Raw genomic sequence first — 20,090 nt, forward strand, 5'->3', positions numbered from 1 at the left:
TAATTTTATTTAATTAACACAAATGCAAACTTGGGGTTCACAGCATGATGGAATATCCCCCAACACACATGCCCTGATCTAAACCAATCACTAGCAGAGAGACAGAATGCCATCATCAGTTTAAAGTAACTGAGGTTTCTCTCCTCTCAGACTTTAGATATCCATCCTCTTGTTTGTCTAGGGACTATGGACAACGAAATTTTCTAGCCAAGTGGAAGCTCTTCCAAGAGTGAGAAAAGTCTTGAGTTGAAAACCCAATATATCCCAGTCTTCCATATATCCTTTCTTCCCAGAGAAAAAGCAGAGTTCAGATGTGCCTCTAAGTTGGCCCTCATAACACACATATGTTCTGTGTTGTAAAGAAACACTAACTCTAGAGAAGCTGAGTAGGAAAAAGCAGCAGGCACACACATCTCGTAGTGCTCTGGGGTTGGGATTCAGTCAACATTAAGGTAAGCCTAACCATTCTACATGTTTTGGCTTTTAAACCAATAAAATGTCCCCCTCTTAAAATAATTTGTGTTGTGTTCATTTAAAAAAATACTTAACTGATACAAGAAAGATCATGTAGAAGATAACAGCAATAAGTTTGGGGACTTGACAACAGAGACAATATTCTTAATCATCTGTATGATACCGTGCAAGTTACCACTCTGAAATACACTATAATTGCACTTACATACACACATGAAAACACTCACAGATGCCTGTGCACTTATACACATACAAGGCACATTTACACATTTTGACTTAACAATGTAGAGGATTTAAAGTCCCCAACCATTTATAATTAACACCAGTTACCAGTCAAGTTCATGTTACTTAGGATAGTTTAAGTTAGTAAATGAATCCCACTCTTGACAAACATTAAAGCCACAGAGCTGTGGGACTTGAAAGATGACTTAGCAGTTAAAAGTGTATACAGAGCTTGAAGAAGAACCCAAGCTGGGTTCCCAGCACCTACATCAAGTAACTCAAAACCACATACATGGAGTCCAATGACCTCTTCAGGCCTTCATGGGTACCACATGTGGAATACATACATAGCATTTACATATAAAACAACAGAGAGGCACATAAAAAACAAAGAAAAATAAGTCTTTAAAAAAAATTCAAGCATGTTTTATTGTCGGCCACTGTTCTTTTTCAAGTCTTTAGTTCCCATATATTACCTGTTTATCATGTTAGTTAGTAAGGGGTATTTGTATATGAACTGTCTTTTATACATTTATCTCCTGAAAACAACTTCATTTTCTCTAACTTGACCTGTACATTCATAGAACCTTATTGTCTTAGTCAGTGTTCTATTGCTGTGAAGAGGCACAATGACCATGGCAACTCTTACAAAGAGAAACATTTACTTGGGGCTGACTTACGGTTCAGAGGTTTTGTCCATTATCATCATGGTGGGAAGCATGGTGGCATGAAGGCAGACATGTACTGGAGAAGGAGCTGAGAGTTCTACATCTCTATCCACAAGCAGCAGGAAGAAACAGTGAGCCACTACACAGGCATGAACTTCTGAGACATCAAAGCCTGTCCCCAGTAACACACTTCCTCCAACATGGCCACACCTACTCCAACAAGGCTATACCACCCAATGGTGTCACTCCTTATGAGCCTATTGGGGCCATATTCTTTCAAACCACCACTTACTATCATTGGATCTTTTAAAAGTAATACTCAGTGTGTCAATTACCTTTGGCTTGATATTTAGGATTCCTTCCCAAAGATAAATAAGTTTCTCACCTCAGAAATAAGAAATACAAAATATGAAAGAATAGTTTTATGACATTCAACTGTCCATTCTTAACCTGAGACTGTCTGCTTCTCTCCGGTTGTCACTTGTGTTGGTAAGCTGTTCCTGCAAGGTAACTAAACACTATTTAACAACAGGAACTTTCACACTGTTCAGGATTGTGATGACTACACTGCAGTAAATGAAGGTGAAAACCAGACTATAAAGAAACCATGCACAAAGACCCCTCACGTGTAATTGTTTTCGATAAACATTTATAATAGTTTAAAGTGTCTTGTTTAATTTCCTCCTGGAAATTTCACATCTGACATTAGAGTTCAAGTTCAAAACAGCTCATGAGCTGAGTCATAGCCTTTGCAGCTAATTAATCTGTAGTACTCAAACAAAGACATAAAGATGGTACCCTTTTCCATGAGGGAAGAGAGCCTCTAAAGTGAGTGCAGCAACCAACCATCCAAGGAAGTGAGGTGAGTGTGCTGGATTCTATTTAGAGTAGTGATGCCAGTGTAAGTGATCTACTTAATGATGGTTAGAGAAGCAAGCTGTTAAAATACTAAATGTTCAAGTTACATAATCCAGGACATATAAAACAACATTCCAAACCAAACATGACATTTCATATGTGTAAATATATACAGTTTTCCAAAAATTATATTCTTAGCTTTCTTCACTATTTCAGAGGGACTTATGACTGAAAATATGTTTTTGTTTTTGTTTTTTTTTTTTTTTTGGTTTTTCGAGACAGGGTTTCTCTGTGTAGCTTTGCGCCTTTCCTGGGACTCACTTGGTAGTCCAGGCTGGCCTCGAACTCACAGAGATCCACCTGGCTCTGCCTCCCGAGTGCTGGGATTAAAGGCGTGCGCCACCACCACCCGGCGACTGAAAATATGTTAAGAACCATTATCTGATCCATCTGAAAAAAGTGCTAATTGGAATTCAAAGAAATAACTGTCTATGCTCAAATAATCAGCAAGTATCAAGTTCTCAAGGTTTCTGAAGTACTACAGCACTTTTAAAAGGCTTTCGTTTAAAAAACAAACCTGTCTGAATGAAGAGCTATGAGGGGAACTTGAGAGTACAAAGCCATGGAGTTCAATACTGGGTATTCCCAAGAATCAAAAGAAATGTTTTAATGTGTAACAACAAATATAATTCATCATAAACACTGAAAAAAAAATAAAATAAAAGCTAAGGCTGTTAGACTTTGTACAAGAACTAAATTCTGACAATCTTGCTTTTAGTTTAAAAAAAAAAAAAAGCAACAAAACTTGTACTCTTTTTATATAATTCTACTTACAGGTAAAACCCTGGAGAGCTCAAATAGGTTCTAACCAGCAGTGATTAATCTAGTTACTTTGACACCTTATGGTAAAAATTAGAAGACAATGGTTTAGGCAATATTTTTCTAATTTACTTAATGATAATATAAGGAAAATGAAAATCACAATAACATAATCTTCCTCTTCCACTGAAACCCTCAAAATCTATTTAGTCTTTAGGCAGTATCCGGCTTAAATTGATAGCATAAAACACGCATCAATGTGTGGAATTCAAATGCTTAAAAAAAATGAAAAGCTTTAACTATCAACTCACCTTCTTTTGATACCAGACTATAGCATCTGTGACTCTGGACGCCATTTATTCCACTGAGATTACACATGCGGCATTTTAAGCTGTACAGAGAGAAAAACACATGAATGACTTTCTTTCCACCACCCAGGAGTCTAACAGCATGCAGACACCGCATCTGTTATCGCAGAGTCAAGCTGTGTGACTGCACTTAGACTACACCCTCCTGACTCCTGTTTCCGCAGCAGTCTCTCGAGGAAACAAAACCCAGCCGTCACAATACAGAAGCTGCTTTTGGATGGATATAGTAGTTAAATATGCTTAGAAAATCAACTACTACCTAAGAAAAATAAATCTTTTAAATAAATTTCAGAATATTGCAGGCTATCCTGGAAATTTTATCCTTATAACTAATATATAATGGAAACTAACTCACTCACAAAGTAACAAGTCAGTTTTTCTCTAGTTCCTATCAAGGCCCTCCTGTCAATACTGCTGCTAACAGATGGCTTGAGAGAAATGACAGAATTTTGAATCATATATTTTTATAATAAACAAAATCAAACTCACATCAACAAGACAAGCACAGTGGGCGGTGGTGGTGCACACCTTTAATCCCAGCACTTGGGAGGCAGAGGCAGGCGGATCTCTGTGAGTTCGAGGCCAGCCTGGTCTACAGAGTGTGTCGAAGGACAGTCAGGATTGCTTCACAGACAAACCCTGTCTCAAAAATCCAAAACAAACAAACAAACAAACAAACGAACAAGACAAGCACATTAAATGGAAATAATACATATTAAGAACATGCCAGATACCACAGTTTGTGGACACTGAGAGCTTTACCACCTTTCTTACATTCTGTTTCATAGCCCTATAATGACTTTCAGACTGACAGCAGTTAACACCAAGACCCTTTCCTGGTCATAAGATGGGAGAGACGCCACCTCTGGTTTTGTATGAAGGAAAGCGGACTCTGGGCAGAGCACTCATTACAAACCAGCATCCTCAAAGGCCTTCAGGGAACTCCAGGGAGAAAAGCACCCCCCATAGCCCCTCCTCCCCCATGCCACAGGTCTGCAGCTGCAGGAAATGCCAGCTTGCCAAGGCAAACCAAACATTACGAATGTTACATCCATTCTTGGGAGCATATAGGCTTCTCGAACGTGTCAGGATTTAAATATAATAAAATTATTAGTTCTAAAATTTAAAGCAGGATTTACTTAATGCTTGTATTCTTGGTAGCTACAGAAAAATTATTTTATTACCTTTCCTAATGAATCAATGACTACCTTTTAACTGGCCAAATCCAGGCAAAGTGTATTTTGAAATTATTGTCAAATCACTAAACATATGGAAAGGAGAAGGCTCACAAAACCAAGAGATCAGGATTCAAATATTGGCTCCAATATCCACTATTTAGTACCAGAGAAGTCATTTAAGTTCTTTAGACTTTGGTTTCCTTCACTTATACATGTACCTACTTACCCACTAGAAATAATACACATACCTTTCACAGAACACAAATAGTACATGTCAATTTTAATTAACTTTTCTATTTTAAAATTCTTCAATCAAATAAGAAGAAAATACTTATAGCTCCTTTTAATGTGGAAAACAACTGAATAAAGGAAAACAGTGAGGCTTTGTTGACAGCAAAAATAAAAAAGCTACCTGATAATTCATAAGATCACAATGTCTATTCTCAACTACATACACAATATTCAGAGATGTCAAAGTTCACTTCTGAGATTGCCTTCATTTCTCTCACCATATATACTCACATTGAAATAACAATACAAGGGTCAGCAAGAGGGCTCAGCCCCCAGGTATGACAATTTGAGTTGGAACCCTAGGATCCACATGATGGAAGGGAAGGATGGACTCTAGCAAGCTGTCCTCTAATGTTGACATGTACACCATGGCACATGCATACACACAATAAATAAATAAACATAAATAATAAAAATAGTATTTAAACAAAACAAAGAGAAAGTCCTCAATATAAATAAGAACAACGTCTGCCTCAAAATAAGATAAGGAATCAATTTTTGTTTTTATTTACTCTTACTGTGGGTCCCCATGCTGCATGTTCATGGGCAGGCTTCTACTTTTCATGGGTGTGGACTGGAGTGCAGGTTGTCAGGCTTGTGTGGCAAGTGCCTTGACCCACTCGGCCACCTCAGCAGCCGCAACATGGAAAGTGACTTAGAAGTAAATGTCAAATGTCCAACAACTATTAGTTATAAAGAGTATTCTGTAAAGTTTAGTTATATAGCTCTACAAAATAAAACTTTAATTTTCTGGGTTTTTTTTTTGTTTGTTTGTTTGTTTTTAAATCCCCTTTGGTAAGGTGCAAACTCATTTAATGGTTTTCCAGTATCGACAACCTTTCAGTGACATTGAGGAGCTCAAGGTGATCCTTAACACAGGTTTACAACACACTGAGACAGACTTCTGACAAAGCACACTCACAATAAATGAGTCTCAGACAAGTAAAGCTCAGCAAAAGCAAAAAGACAACAACTTTCAAATTAGTAAACAAAAGTAATTAATATACAACGAATGATTTTCTGGGCAACTAAAGCCTTTCCAACTTTGATTCTGGAACAGTCCAAGCTTACAGTCCAAGCTTATCATCTCTATTGTAACTGTTCATGTTAAATAACTTTTTTAATGATAAACTATATTCAAGTGAATGTACATGGGGGTAAAAGGAGACAGACAGACAGACTTACCAGGTACCCTGAATATAGAATCTGAAACTTTTGCGTGGACGTGCTGAATGTACATGTTTGCAGCCATGTGTGTTCACATGCATCTCAGAGGTCAACATCACATATCTTCCTTGATCTTTTCTCCACTTATTCTTTTAAATACTTATTTATCTTTATTTTATGTGCATGAGTATTTTGCTTGCATGTATGTATGTGCACTGTGTGAATGCCCGCTGCCCACTGAGGCCAGAAGAGGGTGTCAGATCCTAGGGAATTGCACTTTTTTTCTTCCAGTTTTCTGGGTTTTTTTTGTTTTTGTTTGTTTGTTTGTTTTTGTTTGTTTGTTTGTTTGTTTGTTTTGTTGTTCAGAGACAACAGCTCTCTATATAGCCCCAGCTGTCCTGGAACTCTACGTAGAGCAGACTGACAACAAACTCAGAGAAATCCACCTGCCTCTGCCTCCGGAGTGCTGGAATTAAAGGCGTGCGCCATGATACCTGTGGAATTAGGAGTTGAAAACAGTTGTGAGCCACCATGTAGGTGCTGAGAGCCAAACCCGAGACAAGTGCTTTTAATCACTAAGCCATCCCTTCAACCTCTCCACTTTGTTTTTGAGACAGTGTCTCTCACTGAACCTGGAGCTCACCAACTGCAAGGCTGACTGGCCAACCAGCTCCAGGGATCCTCATGTCACTGCTCCCCAAGCACTGGGGTTACCTGGATGCTCCTCCAGAGCCAGCATTAACATGGGTGTTAGGGATGTGCTCTCAGCTCCTCATGCTGGTGTGGCAAGTACATTACCAACTGTGCCATTTCTCTAGTCCACTAATTTTAATCAACCGCTACAAAGATGGGTATTACAATAATAAAACCTGATTTTAAAGCTATAGGGTTAACTGTAGGTATGACATTTCAACTTTACTACAGACACTCTGAGTTCATTGTCTCTGTGGCATAGGCTTAATCACCACATCTATTAAAATATTTGAAATTTTTTTATTGAGTAAATCCACATCTATGATGCCAAAAGCTAGCTTGCAGAGAGAAGGTGGCTACAGAAAGGATAGTGCGTGGGTGAAGGGTGCTTTTACCACCAATGTAATAATGGCTAAGAGGAAGTCTTTGTACAGATCCATTTTTAAAAGCCAGAGTTTAACTACTCTCTATGCTTCAAATCCCTATGAAATATCATATATTACAATGTGCTTCCCTCATTATTCTTGACCCAAGTCGTGTCCCAGCGTGCCTCGAATTAGGCTCAGAGAACAAATTACTCCCACCTGACACTTTGCTTGTGCCCTTTATTCCCTCTCTGTGCTTTTCTCCATCATCAACTTTTCTTCCTCCAAAATGCAGTCTTTCTAACAAGTGCTCACTTGAACTAGACAAGAACACTGGAGTTTAATGTCTCTTTTTTCACACTGATGACAAAGTACGGCATCAAAAGAAAATAAGACAGCCACACAGGTCACTTGATTTCACGTAAACACTTAATAAAAAAGGAGGCCATGTTCTTCCTTTGCATCTCACTGGGCACCTATCAACGTCACTACTGCAGAGGAAGTAGGTTGGAGACATGCCAACGACTAAGCACCAGGAGGATTCCAGTTCAAACCTCACTAATACCTGTCTGCTCTTCAGTGACCAAGGTCTCTGCACCTAAGCTTTGCACCAGATCTAGCTCTATGTTCACAAAATAACAGACTAAACAAACAACAGCTCCAATTATGTATGAGTTTCTCTAAATTATTTTACTAACACACCTGAAAATACTAGACCAATAGTATATATGTGGAATTTAGTGCGGTACAAACAATTAGATAAATGATGTTTTAAAGACACCTTTTGTGTAAATCTGCTCAGGACCCATGATTCATTGTTCCTGCCTTTTCTAATAACCTTTTCTCACTCCTGCCTGGTTACAGAATAAAATTCTTAACTACTTTAGAACTGTATTTCAGCATGCATTGCCTGACTCTGACCCATTAACCAACAATGTCACACACAGTCCTCTCATCTCCTATCAACCATAATGCTTTCTATACTTTTCTGCCTCAGTACCAAAATTACTATTTCCTCTTCCCAAAACAGAACTTTACAAGGGGAATTTCCCCCTCACCCCTCCACTCAAGATTTTTAAATCATCTTTGTTCTGTATTTCTATTACATTTATACTTTTTTTGGGATATACTTATCTACATATGACCCCCATCCCCAGGCCTAAATTTGTCAAGAAAAGTCCAATGCCTTTAAGTGACCATCCTATCGCTCAGCAGTTCTCAACATTCCTAATGTTGTGACCCTTTAATACAATTCTTCACGTTGTAGTGACACCAACCATAGGTTACTTTGATGCCACTTCATAACTGTAATTTTGTTACTGTTATAAATCATAATGTAAATATCTGACACATGCAGGATGTCTGATATGTGACCTCTGTGAAAGGGTCATTTGACCCCCAGAGGGGTTACAACTCACACGTTTAGGACCACTGTTACATCAGCTTTTATGACTACATTAAACACTAAAGTTTATAAAGAAATTTAGAAGTTACCAACCAAAGCATCATCACAAATGAACTTAAAAGGCAAGAATCAAAACTAATTCTTATAACTATCCCCAATGTGCACACAAACACATAAGCATATCTCTTTTTTTATTTGGGTTTTATTTATTTATTTATTTATTTATTTAGAGACAGGGTTTCTCTGTGTAGTTCTGGTGCTTGTCCTGGATCTCGTTCTGTAGACCTGGATCTCTCTCTGTAGACCATGATGGCCTCGAACTCACTGCCTCCCAAGTGCTGGGATTAAAGGCATGCACTGCCGCCGCCACCACCACCACCACCCAGCAAACACATCTCTTCTTAACATTAAGAGATACAAAAAATAATAAATATGGCTGATTTACTGACATATAACTCAACCAACCAATACAGAATAATTTGCAGACCTAAAAGGTCCAATAAAAATGACTTGAACTTAAGCCTTAAATCCACTCCTACCCGCTAATGCAACTGTTACCTCTAAGAGGCTAATAATTGCTAGGGGTCAGATACATTTCTTCATATTGACACTGAGGCTAGGGAAAAATAATGCAATATACTCTGACAGAAGGAATATAGTGTGGCAGAATGAAATCTACAAGTGTGGTCTGTAAGTTGTTACAATTTCAAGTTTTTGTTTTCATCTAGAATGAAAATATTACATAGAAATGTTGTAGAAAATACTACATTGTATGCTAAAATTGCTTCAATTTTAATAGAAAATGAAATGAAAAAATATGATCTAAAAAACAGCTATCTATTCTCTATTGACAATTCATAAAAGGAATGTGTAATTTTTAATTTCCTGAATGGAACCAATGAATAGCCAGTGTGTTTCAAAGTAGAGGATAATACCAATGCTAAGAGAAAATCACAATGCTAAGAGAAAAAGTATGAACTTGCATTAACAAAAACACCTTGTGTTATTAAGAAATCTAAGAGATGGCACCATGGCACACTCCTTTAATCCCAGCACTTGGGAGGCAGGTGGATCTCTGTGAGTTGAGGCCAGCCTGGTCTACAAAGCAAGTTCCATGACAGCCAAATCCCTGTCTTGAAAAAACAAAAAATCAACAACAACAACAACAAAAAAAAAAACCTAACAAAAAATCCAAATCTTTTATAATTTTTATTTACTTATTTATTCATCCCAATGTAAATGAGCATTTTGTTTACATGCGCATTGTGGTAGTTTGAATGTAATTGGCCCCTATAATCTTATAGGGAGTGGCACTATCAGGTGTGGCTTTGCTGGAGTGGATATGGCCTTGTTGGAGGAAGTGTCACTGTCGGGGCATGCGTTGAGGTTTCCTATGCCCAGACACCACCCAGTGTCTCAGTTGACTTCCTGTTTCCTGCAAGATGTAGGATTCTCAGCTACTTCTCAAGTACCACGTATGTCTGTCTGCTGCCATGCTCCATGCCATGATAATGGACTCAACCTCTGAAACTGTAAGGGAGCCCTCTCAATGAAATGTTTTCCTTATAAGAGTTACTATGGAAAGACCGTGAGAACTGTCCACACAGGAATTGTCCTCTGATCGCCAGGCGCGACCATGGGGGTGCCACCCTGCATATTTATGTCATGCACACACACACAGTATTTTTTAAAAAGAAAAACAAGTAAGGTGGAGAAGAGGTTGAAGAACACACCCTGACTTCAGTATCTGATCTCTACCATACACATGTGTACCCACACAGTAATGAAAAAAATACACTTAGGAAAGGTTGTCCAATTTGAGTTGGGAGCAATAGTCCTTAGAGCAACCAATGGGCAACCAAAACAGGAACAATATTGCAGGTTGAGATTTCTGTTTGTAGTTAAAGAATAAGTTTCTGCTTGTCCTGTGTTAAATCTTTGCAAGTTAAGGCTTCTATTTGTAACTATTTGTAATTAAGAATAAGTTCCTGTTCTCTTTTTCTTTACTTTTTTTTGAATTTTGGTTTGCCTCTGCCTCCTGAGTGCTGGGATTAAAGGTGTGTACCAGCACCACCAAAAAAAAAAAAAAAAAAAAGTTACTATGGTCATGGTGTCTTCTCATCATAGAAACCCTAGCTATGACCATGTGTTTGCAGTGACAGAAGAGGGTGTTGGAACCCCTGGACCTGGAGTGACAGACGACTGTGAACTGCCGTGTGGTGCTGGGCACTGCACACAGGCTCTCTGAAAAAGCTCTGACTGCTCCTAACTGCTGAGCCGTCTCCCCGACCCAACAGCTGCAGCCTTACTATTACTATGAACAACTTCCAGATGGGCACAAGAAATCACTTTGTATTTAACTTTTTCTATTTTTAGGTTTCTTAATTTCAGCATGTTCTCAAAAAACCACTACCAGTCTTAGTATTCTTTGCTGCATTTTGTTTTAAAGGCCTAGAAAAGTCCTTCAAATACTCAATTACAGTATATGTGATTAAGTATTTTGTGTTTTGGCTGATGTGGTACTTGGAAAACTCAATTATGAAATAGGATCCATTTAAATGGTTAAACTACCTTATTTACCCACAAGAAAGTTTTACCATCAACCAACCAAGCTTGACCCAAATACACATGTCTACCGTCACCAACAGAAACATGAACCAGCTGGGCAGTGGCGGTGCATGCCTTTTAATCCCAGAATTTGGGAGAAAAAGGCAGGGAGATCTCTGTTGAGTCGAGGCTAGCCTGGTCTACAGAGTGAGTTGTAGGACAGCCAGGGATACAGAGAAACCCTGTCTCCAGAAAAAAAAAAAAGAAAAAAGAAAAAAAAAATTACCTAAATAAACATTCCATGTTATTTATCCATACAATCAAACTTTTTTAAAATTTGATTTTATCTAAAGATTAAAAATTACTAATTATACATTGTCATCAAAATGCCTGAATAAATAAACTATAGTCCATAGTATACTCAGATTTAGGATAATAAGTTTAGATTAAACGTGGGAGGGATGTAAGGTGGGTAAAGATAAGGAGATAAAGATAACTTTGAAAAGAAGAACTCTAGGTATATAAAGCAGTTAGGAAAGGAAAGGTCTGATACTGTTAGGGTACCCAGATTTGAGAGACTGCTAAAGCTAAGTAAGGTTAAAATTAAGAAGTGAGACAAGTTGATAAGAATGTGAGAAAGATGTAGAGTAAGAAGAAAAGCACATGAGAAGTGGCTGAAGGGTACTTTAAAGAATGTAAACAGCAATCCTAAAAACCTGAGAATATACCAACAAAAAGCCATACCCACCAGAAAACATATGTGCAAGAATGGGAATTGAGAGAGAGAGAGAGAGAGAGAGAGAGAGAGAGAGAGAGAGAGAGAGAAGAGAAGAGAAGAGAAGAGAAGAGAAGAGAAGAGAAGAGAAGAGAAGAGAAGAGAAGAGAAGAGAAGAGAAGAGAAGAGAAGAGAAGAGAGAAAGGGAGAGAGAGAGGAGGGAGTAAGGGAGGGAGAGAGAAAGAGAGGGAGGGAGGGAGGAAGGGAGGGAGGGAGGGAGGGAGGGAGGAAGGAAGGAAGGAAGGAAGGAAGGAAGGAAGGAAGGAAGGAAGGAAGGAAGGAAGGAAGGAAGGAAGGAAGGAAGGAAGGGAGGGAGGGGAACACTTAGGGAGTGAATTCTTGCACAACTGTGCTGAATTGAAAGGTGAAGTCCTCAGATTCCTGTGGCTCTAGCCAGCTCTATGTGGTGCTGTGAGGACAGAGGCTTGTGAGAGCCATCAATTTCTACAATCTTACTGCTCTTGGACTTGTGATTTGTTTCTTGTACATACCTTGAACTGCTCTAAAATTTAATTTCAGAATGCAGTCTCCTGAAACTGGACTCGTGGACTTGTGACCCTTCACCATCAGCTTCCTAAGTAGCTGGCATTATAGGCATATCTCATATACTTTATCCTTACCCTGGCCCGTATTATGTCTCTCCCACTTCTAATTTTATCCACTAAGGTCTGAGGATGCTTCATGTTTACCCTCCAGGTTATTGAGTCAAAGGGCCTCTGTTATCTGCCCCATGCCAAGATCAAGCAGCAGTAGTGTCCTTTACAGTTAATACCCTCCTCAGGGAAGCATTCAAAAATTATACAATGTTTGTGCAGCTACTAAGCTGGAGAACTATTTTCTGAACTACATACTCAACTTTAACACATCTCAGTCACACGAGAACATTGTAAATACTTCCACTAAAAGAATATAGCTGACATAAGGGGGAAGCCAAGCAAAGAAACATCAAAGATGGAATTCTAACACTGAAAACATGAAAAACCAGACAACACGATTCCTTCAAAAATTAATTCTATCATAATGACATCTGTGAGGGTGAGTTAAGTATAATCCTAGACAAGAAGCTCAAAACAATTAGTTAAAGTAGTACATTCAAAGAAGTCCAAGAAGAAAATAAGCCTTGACTGAGTTTCTTCCACATCTTGTAAACAAACAACTGAATAAAATAAGAAAGGTGTTGCAAGATATAAAAGAATTTAATAAACAGACATAAATACTGAAAAAAATCTAACATGCTGGAAATAAAAACTACAGTAAGAAAAAAGGCTCGCAAGTCTCACCAATAGAAGAGGTCAAGGAAAGGACAGAATATCTAAACTTAAAGACAAGGTAGAGGAATCAGACACAGACAAAATTAGATGGTAAGTACCAGTCCAAGACATATGTGACACTCTGAAAAGACTGAATCTATGGATAGGCATAGGAGAACCCATTTCTAAAGGCAAAGAAAGCATTTTTTAAAAAGAATTATAACAGAAAACTTCCCAGAGTTAGGAAGAGAGATCAATCCATATACAGGAAGCACTCAGTACACTGACAGGGAAGACCAGACAAGAACCTTCCTCACCATATTATCACTAACACACTAAAAACTGTCGTGGGTAGCCATTCCAGCTTTGACCTAGAAGTTCCAACCACCACTGAGGCTTCGGTAATGGTCACGCCTACAAGGCGGGGCTGAGAGAGGACCCTGAAGACCCGAGATCTGGATGCAGGGGGTGGGGGGCTCTCTTGGGTCCTGGACCCTGGACGCTGAAGGTAGACTGAGCAGAGTTCTCCAGAGAACACCGCCAGACTGCACCTTTCCCAGACCCTGTAGCCTATCCCTTCACTTGTAAGTTACCCCACAAAATAAACCTCCCTTTTAACAATGTGGAGTGGCCTTAATAATTCCACCAATAAATACACAAAGCAAAAGTATAGTGCAGGCCCCGTGAGGGAGGCGCCGTGTGACAACAGAAAAGGCCAGCTCAGAGCTACCCCAGCAACGCTATCTGTCATAACTACAGGAAAAATAAAAGCTTTCCATGACAAAAATAGACTAAAGGAATTTATGACCACTAAGCCAGCTTTACAGAACATACTTGAAGGAATCCTTCAAACTGAGAAGGAAAACAAATCCACCCATGAAGCTGAAGGAAAGAATAAGCCACAGCAGATTAACAGTTAAGCAAGACAAGAAGAAAAAAAAAACCCAAATACTACAAAATCAACAAAATGGCAGAAACCAATAAATACACACTATCAACAGTAACTATAAATCTAGTGGTCTCAAGTTTCCAATCAAAAGGCATAGAGAACTGTCTCAAAAAGCAAGAACACTCTATTTGTTGCCTCCAAGAAACACACCTCACCACAAAAAAACAAACTCTACCTTAGGGTAATGGATGAAAAGTTATTCCAAGCAATAACCCAGGAAACAAGTAGCTGTTGGTGTTTCAGCATCGGGAAGAAAACAAGGGTGTGGTTGGATCCCGCCAGGTCCGCAGCTGCTCAGACCCAACTAAACACACAGAGGCTTATATTAATTAAAACTGCTCAGCCATTAGTTCAGGCTTACTACTGACTAGCTCTTACACTTAAACTCAGCCCATTTCTGTTAATCTATATGTCTCCATGTGTTCTGTGGCTTTACATGCTGCTCTCTGGATGGTGGGCTGGCGTCTCCTCACTCAGCCTTCCACAGAATTCTCCTTGTCTACTTATTCTGCCTATACTTCCTGCCTGGCTACTGGCCAATCAGTGTTTTATTAAACCAGTGTACAAAAGCATTATTCCATGGCATTTCCCCTTTTCTATTTAATTAAAAAGGAAAGTTTTAACTTTAACATAATAAAATTATATACAACAAAATAGTTATCCCCTGGCTGCGGCATGCAGACTGGAGCTGCAGCATGGCAGATTCTCTCTGAGTTACACAGAGGTTTCTGCAAGCCATACAACATGGTGCATGGTGGACATAGCTTTTGCTACTATTGAGAGAGAGAGAGAGAGAGAGAGAGAGAGAGAGAGAGAGAGAGAGAGAGAGAGAGAGAGAGAGAGAGAGAGAGAGAGATATTGAGATTGATTGATTTCTGGGCTACATGCTGCTGGATAGAAGTATAGACCCACTGCTTCCCAGAGTCAGCGGTGAACATGGTTCCCAGAGCTGGGGGTAAATGTAGTTCCGCCATGTTGGGAAGCTGAGGTGGGCAGACCCAACAGCCAAAGCTGCCATATCAGTCCTAGTCATTCTACAGTTTACAGCAAAAGATTCACAATAAGTCAGATTCAGATTAAATAAACCTCTAAATGGTTTACAATGTGCGTAAAAATGTACGTAGGTTTGGAAGAAAGAGGAAAAGAAATATAGAAAGTTATATAAAGAAATAGTTTTAAAAAATAAAGTCTTTAAAGAGACAGTAAAGGTAATATAAAATATTTTTTATATTTATATAAAAATATTTATATTATATTTATATAAAAATCTGAATTGTGTTGTCTTTAGGATTTTTTTTTTTAAAGATTTTTTTTATTTATCATGTACACAGTGTTCTGTCTGCATGTATCCCTGCAGGCCAGAAGAGGGTGCCAGATCTCATTACAGATGGTTGTGAGCCACCATGTGGGTGCTGGGAATTGAACTCAGGACCTCTGGAAGAACAGCCAGCGCTCTTAACCGCTGAGCCATCCCTCCAGCCCTGTCTTTAGGATTTTTAACTGCAGAAAGACATTTGATTGTAAAAGCTGCTGAGTTAATATGAATATTTTAAAGATATTTTGATTTCAAAAATTATGTGTAAGGATACGGTGCTTTGGAAAAGAAGTTCTGCTTTTGTTTCCACAGAGGGTGAGAACCTGTGGATTGCTTCCAGGCTAATACAGTTTGACCAGCCAAGACTCCCTGAAAGGTCTCAAATGACACCATGGTCCAGATCATCCAACATCCAAAATAAATTCAAGGCAACTGGCTCAGAGAATACAGCCTCACAGACTACTCCAGTCAGGACTTAACTATAACCCTAAAATTTTCTTTGTGTCCCCATAAGACTACCAGCACCCCTAGTCAGCAGAAAGTAGCCTAGAAAACTATGCCCACATTCCCAAAAAATAGATTATGGATATTTGCCTTTGTTTAGGTTATGGGTTACAAATTGTTATTGGTCATAGTCAATCTCTTTCTAAAAGAAGAAAGGGGGATATGATATAGAAATATAAGATGAATATTTTACATTGCTATAGATTTTAGTTTATTGATACAAATTTAAAGTTAATTTTATTATACTGTATGTATATTTCTACTCTTGTTTAAAGTATTTTGTTTGTGCAACTCATTTGAAATTGTAGTGTATAGTTGAGAAACACAAGATTAATAATTAGTCATCTATGATAATCAAACTTATAGTCATGTTAGTTAAGTTTTCTAGGTATACCTAGATATATTTTAATTAGGTAATCAATCTTCAAACACTTCTAAGACTTACAGAATATGGCATTTAAAATGTTTTAAAAACTTAGACTTTCTGGACCGTGAGACATGTCTGCGCCTGGCAGCATCCATTTATTTCAAAGAGAAAGATGGACACTGAAGACACTCCATATGGAGTTTATCTTCTTCTTGGCAAAAACAGCCATTTGGGCAAGAAACTGTTCTTGCCTGGACTGCTTGATAAACTGGACATGCAAGACCCACAGGAAGGTGACCACTGAACTTTTACAAGGCGAGATGGTCCTTCAGTTCCTGCTTCGCAGAGGAGACCACCAGATATTCTACAGGACACATGGAGGAGCGACTAAAAAACTCTAGGCCTATAGGCTGAAGATGGATGCCCCAACATTACAGAGGAACTTTGGGTGACTGTCCAGGCAGGAAGCTATCTCTTGTCATTTCCAGAATTTTGGAAATTGCTTACAATACACTTCCTGTTTACTTAGGTAATATTATATCCTTCTGGGGTCTTTGATGTAGTTGAAGACCAGATAGTTATAATTATAATTTTCCTTGATTATGATAAAAGATAAATTAGATATGATATCTTAAGACTCACAAATATAAGATAGGTAGAAAATTTTTTAATTTTACAAAACACAAATAGACTAGATATTATAGCTCTGTTTTTGCTATATGTAATTTTAATAGGTCAAAATTAAAACCTTCCTTTTGTTTAGACAGAAAAGGGGAAGTGATGGAGAAATATCTTTCTGTATGCTGCAAATATGTGTTGCTCTGATTGCTTGATAAATAAAGCCATTTGGCCTATGGCAAGGTAGCTTAGAGGCAGGCAGGAAATTCAAAGAGAGAGACAAGAAGAAGGGTGGGGAGACACCAGCAAGACACCCAAGGAGCAACATGTAATGGGACGCAGGTAAAACCACGAAACATGTGGCAATATAGATTAATAGTTATGGGCTATTTTAAAATATAAGAGCTAGTTACCAAAAGGTTTGAGCCATGGCCATGCAGTTATAATTAATATAAGCCTCTGTGTGTTTACTTGGGGGAAGCAAGTGGGAGAGATTTGTCCTGACCACCAGCAGGCCAGGACACCAGAAAACTTCCAGCTACACAAGAGGCCCAATTTCTCCACCCTTATTCAGTGTAGCACTGAAGTCTTAGCTAGAACAAAAATATCAATTATGCAAGTGAAGAGATTCCAAGAGGAAAAGAAGTAATAGCATTTCTATTTGTAGATGACATAATTCTACATCAGAAAATTGATAGACAATTTCTGCAACATGGCAAGATACAAATTTAACACATAAATATCATCAGTCTTCCTACATGCCAATAACAACTTAAAAAATAAGGATGTATGAAAACCCATTATTTTGTAAGCTAATTTAAAAATAAAATTGTTTTAAAAGGAGATTGAACACAAGTACCCTGCATAGTTAGACAACGTTTCTCCCCAGAAGACACGAGTTACTAAATTAAAATTTCAGTGCCAGGCATGGGATACCTGACTATGAACATTAGAAAGGGAAGCCCCATAGCCCTTCCACCCTTGCTTACCACCCCTAAACTACAAACACTGCTGTTTTTATTTACTCTTGGTTGCCCACAATAACTAGATTAAAAGATCCTACCTACTGTTGAAGATAGAGAAAAATTAACAGTAGCATATCTGTAAAGCTGCCTCACCATCTTTAAAACGTTTACAATGGAGGGTACGATCTGAGATCTATTTACTCTGACAGTCAAAAGGTTCTCTCAAACAGTACTTGACAGCCCCACTTAGCTTAGACTGTGTTTTTTCTGTTCATGGATATGCACACCAAACACAAACTTCATTTTGAGAACTGCTCGCCGATTTTAGTCTAAAGACATATAAAAGAGAGAGCTACAGTATAAGTAAAGCGATTCCTGAGGGTTACTGAATGTCCTGTACCAGAATCCAGTCAGGAGGCTAGCCTGCCATCATCAGCTCTGGCTCCTACCCTTTATTTAGAATGCTGTTCAAAATAGCACTGCTCTGACTATGCTGAGGTGCAGTATTTCTACAGAGGGTCATCTCAAGGTCTTTCCTTGACTATTCTGCTGCCTCCTTGCCTCTGAGAAGCCTTAATATTTCCTTTTGACTTCACATTTCCTTAGTCTTATTTCTAGAGGACTGGACTAGAATTAGAGCCTTTCCATATACTTCAGTTTTCTTGCTCACTATTTTGAAATGTTTAGCATGGAGTTGTAGTCTTTATCTGATATGTCACACTGCCTCTCTCCACCCAACCCTAATCTTTCTCAGTCTCTCACCATCTTCCCACATCCATTTCCCCCCTTTTTCATTTGATCTTACTGAAAGAAAATTCTGTGATCTTATTCAAGATTTACCTAGAAATTCGTACATTTACTGTTGGGTTTTTTCATTTTTGTTTTTGAGACAGGATCTAATGTTCCAGGCTGCTCTCAAATTTACTATGCAGATGACGATGGCCTTGAACTTCTGCTGGGTCTCCCACTCCAGATGCTGGGACTATAGGTATGCACCACCACAGTGTGAGGCTGAGGCTCTTCCAGGGCTCAGAGGTACCTCTCCAGCCCATCGCTATTTATTTTTTGACTTTTTTTCAATAAATAAACTCAATATTTTATGCTACTGACACAACTAAAAAGTAAAGTGTAAACATTCCAATACAGAATTACAAATTAGCAGCAGCTGTGCTTCTAACTTCCGTTATTTCTAACAGAAGGAAGTCAAAGACACAAGGTTTCCATTCTAGTTATAAATTCAAAATATTAAACAGCAACTACCGAGCTGTAAATTAAACTCTTATGTGAAAAATATTATAACATTTCAAAAACCCTAGGGTGTCTTTTACTGCTCCTCATTTACTGTGTGCTCAGTCTTCCAAGCAGGAAGCCACAGGGTACTTCTTACATACTCGCCACAGTTCTCCCCCCCCCCCTCCCTCTGTAACCGACACACAGGAACCAATCAGGAAATAAGAAGACATGCAGTCCTGTCCCCTGATACATCCATCATTCCTATACCTTCCTGGCCACACTACCACAGAACTGGTACATGCCCACATTTTCTAATTCCAGACATTCATTTCTTATTATTTCTTCATTTTCAATATTTAAAAAAAAGAAAACTTATTTCATTCCTTTAAAACATCTAATGATTTCTCAGTGCCTAATGAAGAAGAAAAACATTTATTTGGCTACAAACCTAAGGTCTTTCTTTCACAAACTGGCCATAGATTTACTACAAAATCAGCACATCCACTTACCTCCTCAGCTTGTAACTCACATGCACATTGACAACACATATGACATAGACTTTCATGCTTGCCTTCTAACCCTAACAGTCCATCTATCTTAGACAGCTTTTTCCTTCTTCCCATCATCTACTTGACAAATTACTTCAGATTCATCTCGGCCCAGATCATCCACTACAGGAAATTAACCTGTGAAAACACATAATCAATAAAGTTCAAATAACTGTATTACTACAAGAATAATTTGTGTGAAAATATGTGTGTATGTGAGTGTGTCAGTGTGATATGTTGTACGAGCACATGTATGTACTATGCATGTCTGTGTATGCATGCCAAGAGGCCAGAGGAGGACACAGATTGCCCTGTTTTCTCATTTCCTGCCTCATTCCTAGAAAAGTGTCTCTCAATGAACCTGGAGCTAGGCAGAGGCCAGTAAACATGCAGAGATCTCCCCATGTCAGCCTCACCCCGGGCTGGGGTTACCAGAACAGTGTACTGTCACACCCAGCTTTTTTATGTAGAAACTGGTGTCTGGACTAAGGTCCTCACTCTTACAAAGCAA

At 38.6% G+C, this 20,090-nt stretch overlaps 1 protein-coding gene across 3 annotated transcripts in view; it reads right to left on the reverse strand.

Annotated features, from left to right (window-relative positions):
* Phtf2 (putative homeodomain transcription factor 2) overlaps window positions 1-20,090 on the reverse strand; it is a 108,080-nt gene that overhangs the window by 71,759 nt on the left and 16,231 nt on the right. For 2 of the 3 annotated variants that reach the window (XM_076566323.1, XM_076566324.1), the window contains exon 2: window positions 3,353-3,432. The exons of the other annotated variant lie outside the window; for it this stretch is intronic. In XM_076566323.1, the coding sequence (XP_076422438.1) occupies window positions 3,353-3,397 (45 nt within the window). In that variant the 5' untranslated portion in view covers window positions 3,398-3,432. The remainder of the gene's footprint in view (window positions 1-3,352; window positions 3,433-20,090) is intronic. 3 annotated transcript variants of the gene reach the window in all.

The sequence above is a fragment of the Peromyscus maniculatus genome, chromosome 3, assembly GCF_049852395.1.
Source record: "Peromyscus maniculatus bairdii isolate BWxNUB_F1_BW_parent chromosome 3, HU_Pman_BW_mat_3.1, whole genome shotgun sequence".
In the NCBI taxonomy this organism is placed as follows: Eukaryota; Metazoa; Chordata; class Mammalia; order Rodentia; family Cricetidae; genus Peromyscus; species Peromyscus maniculatus.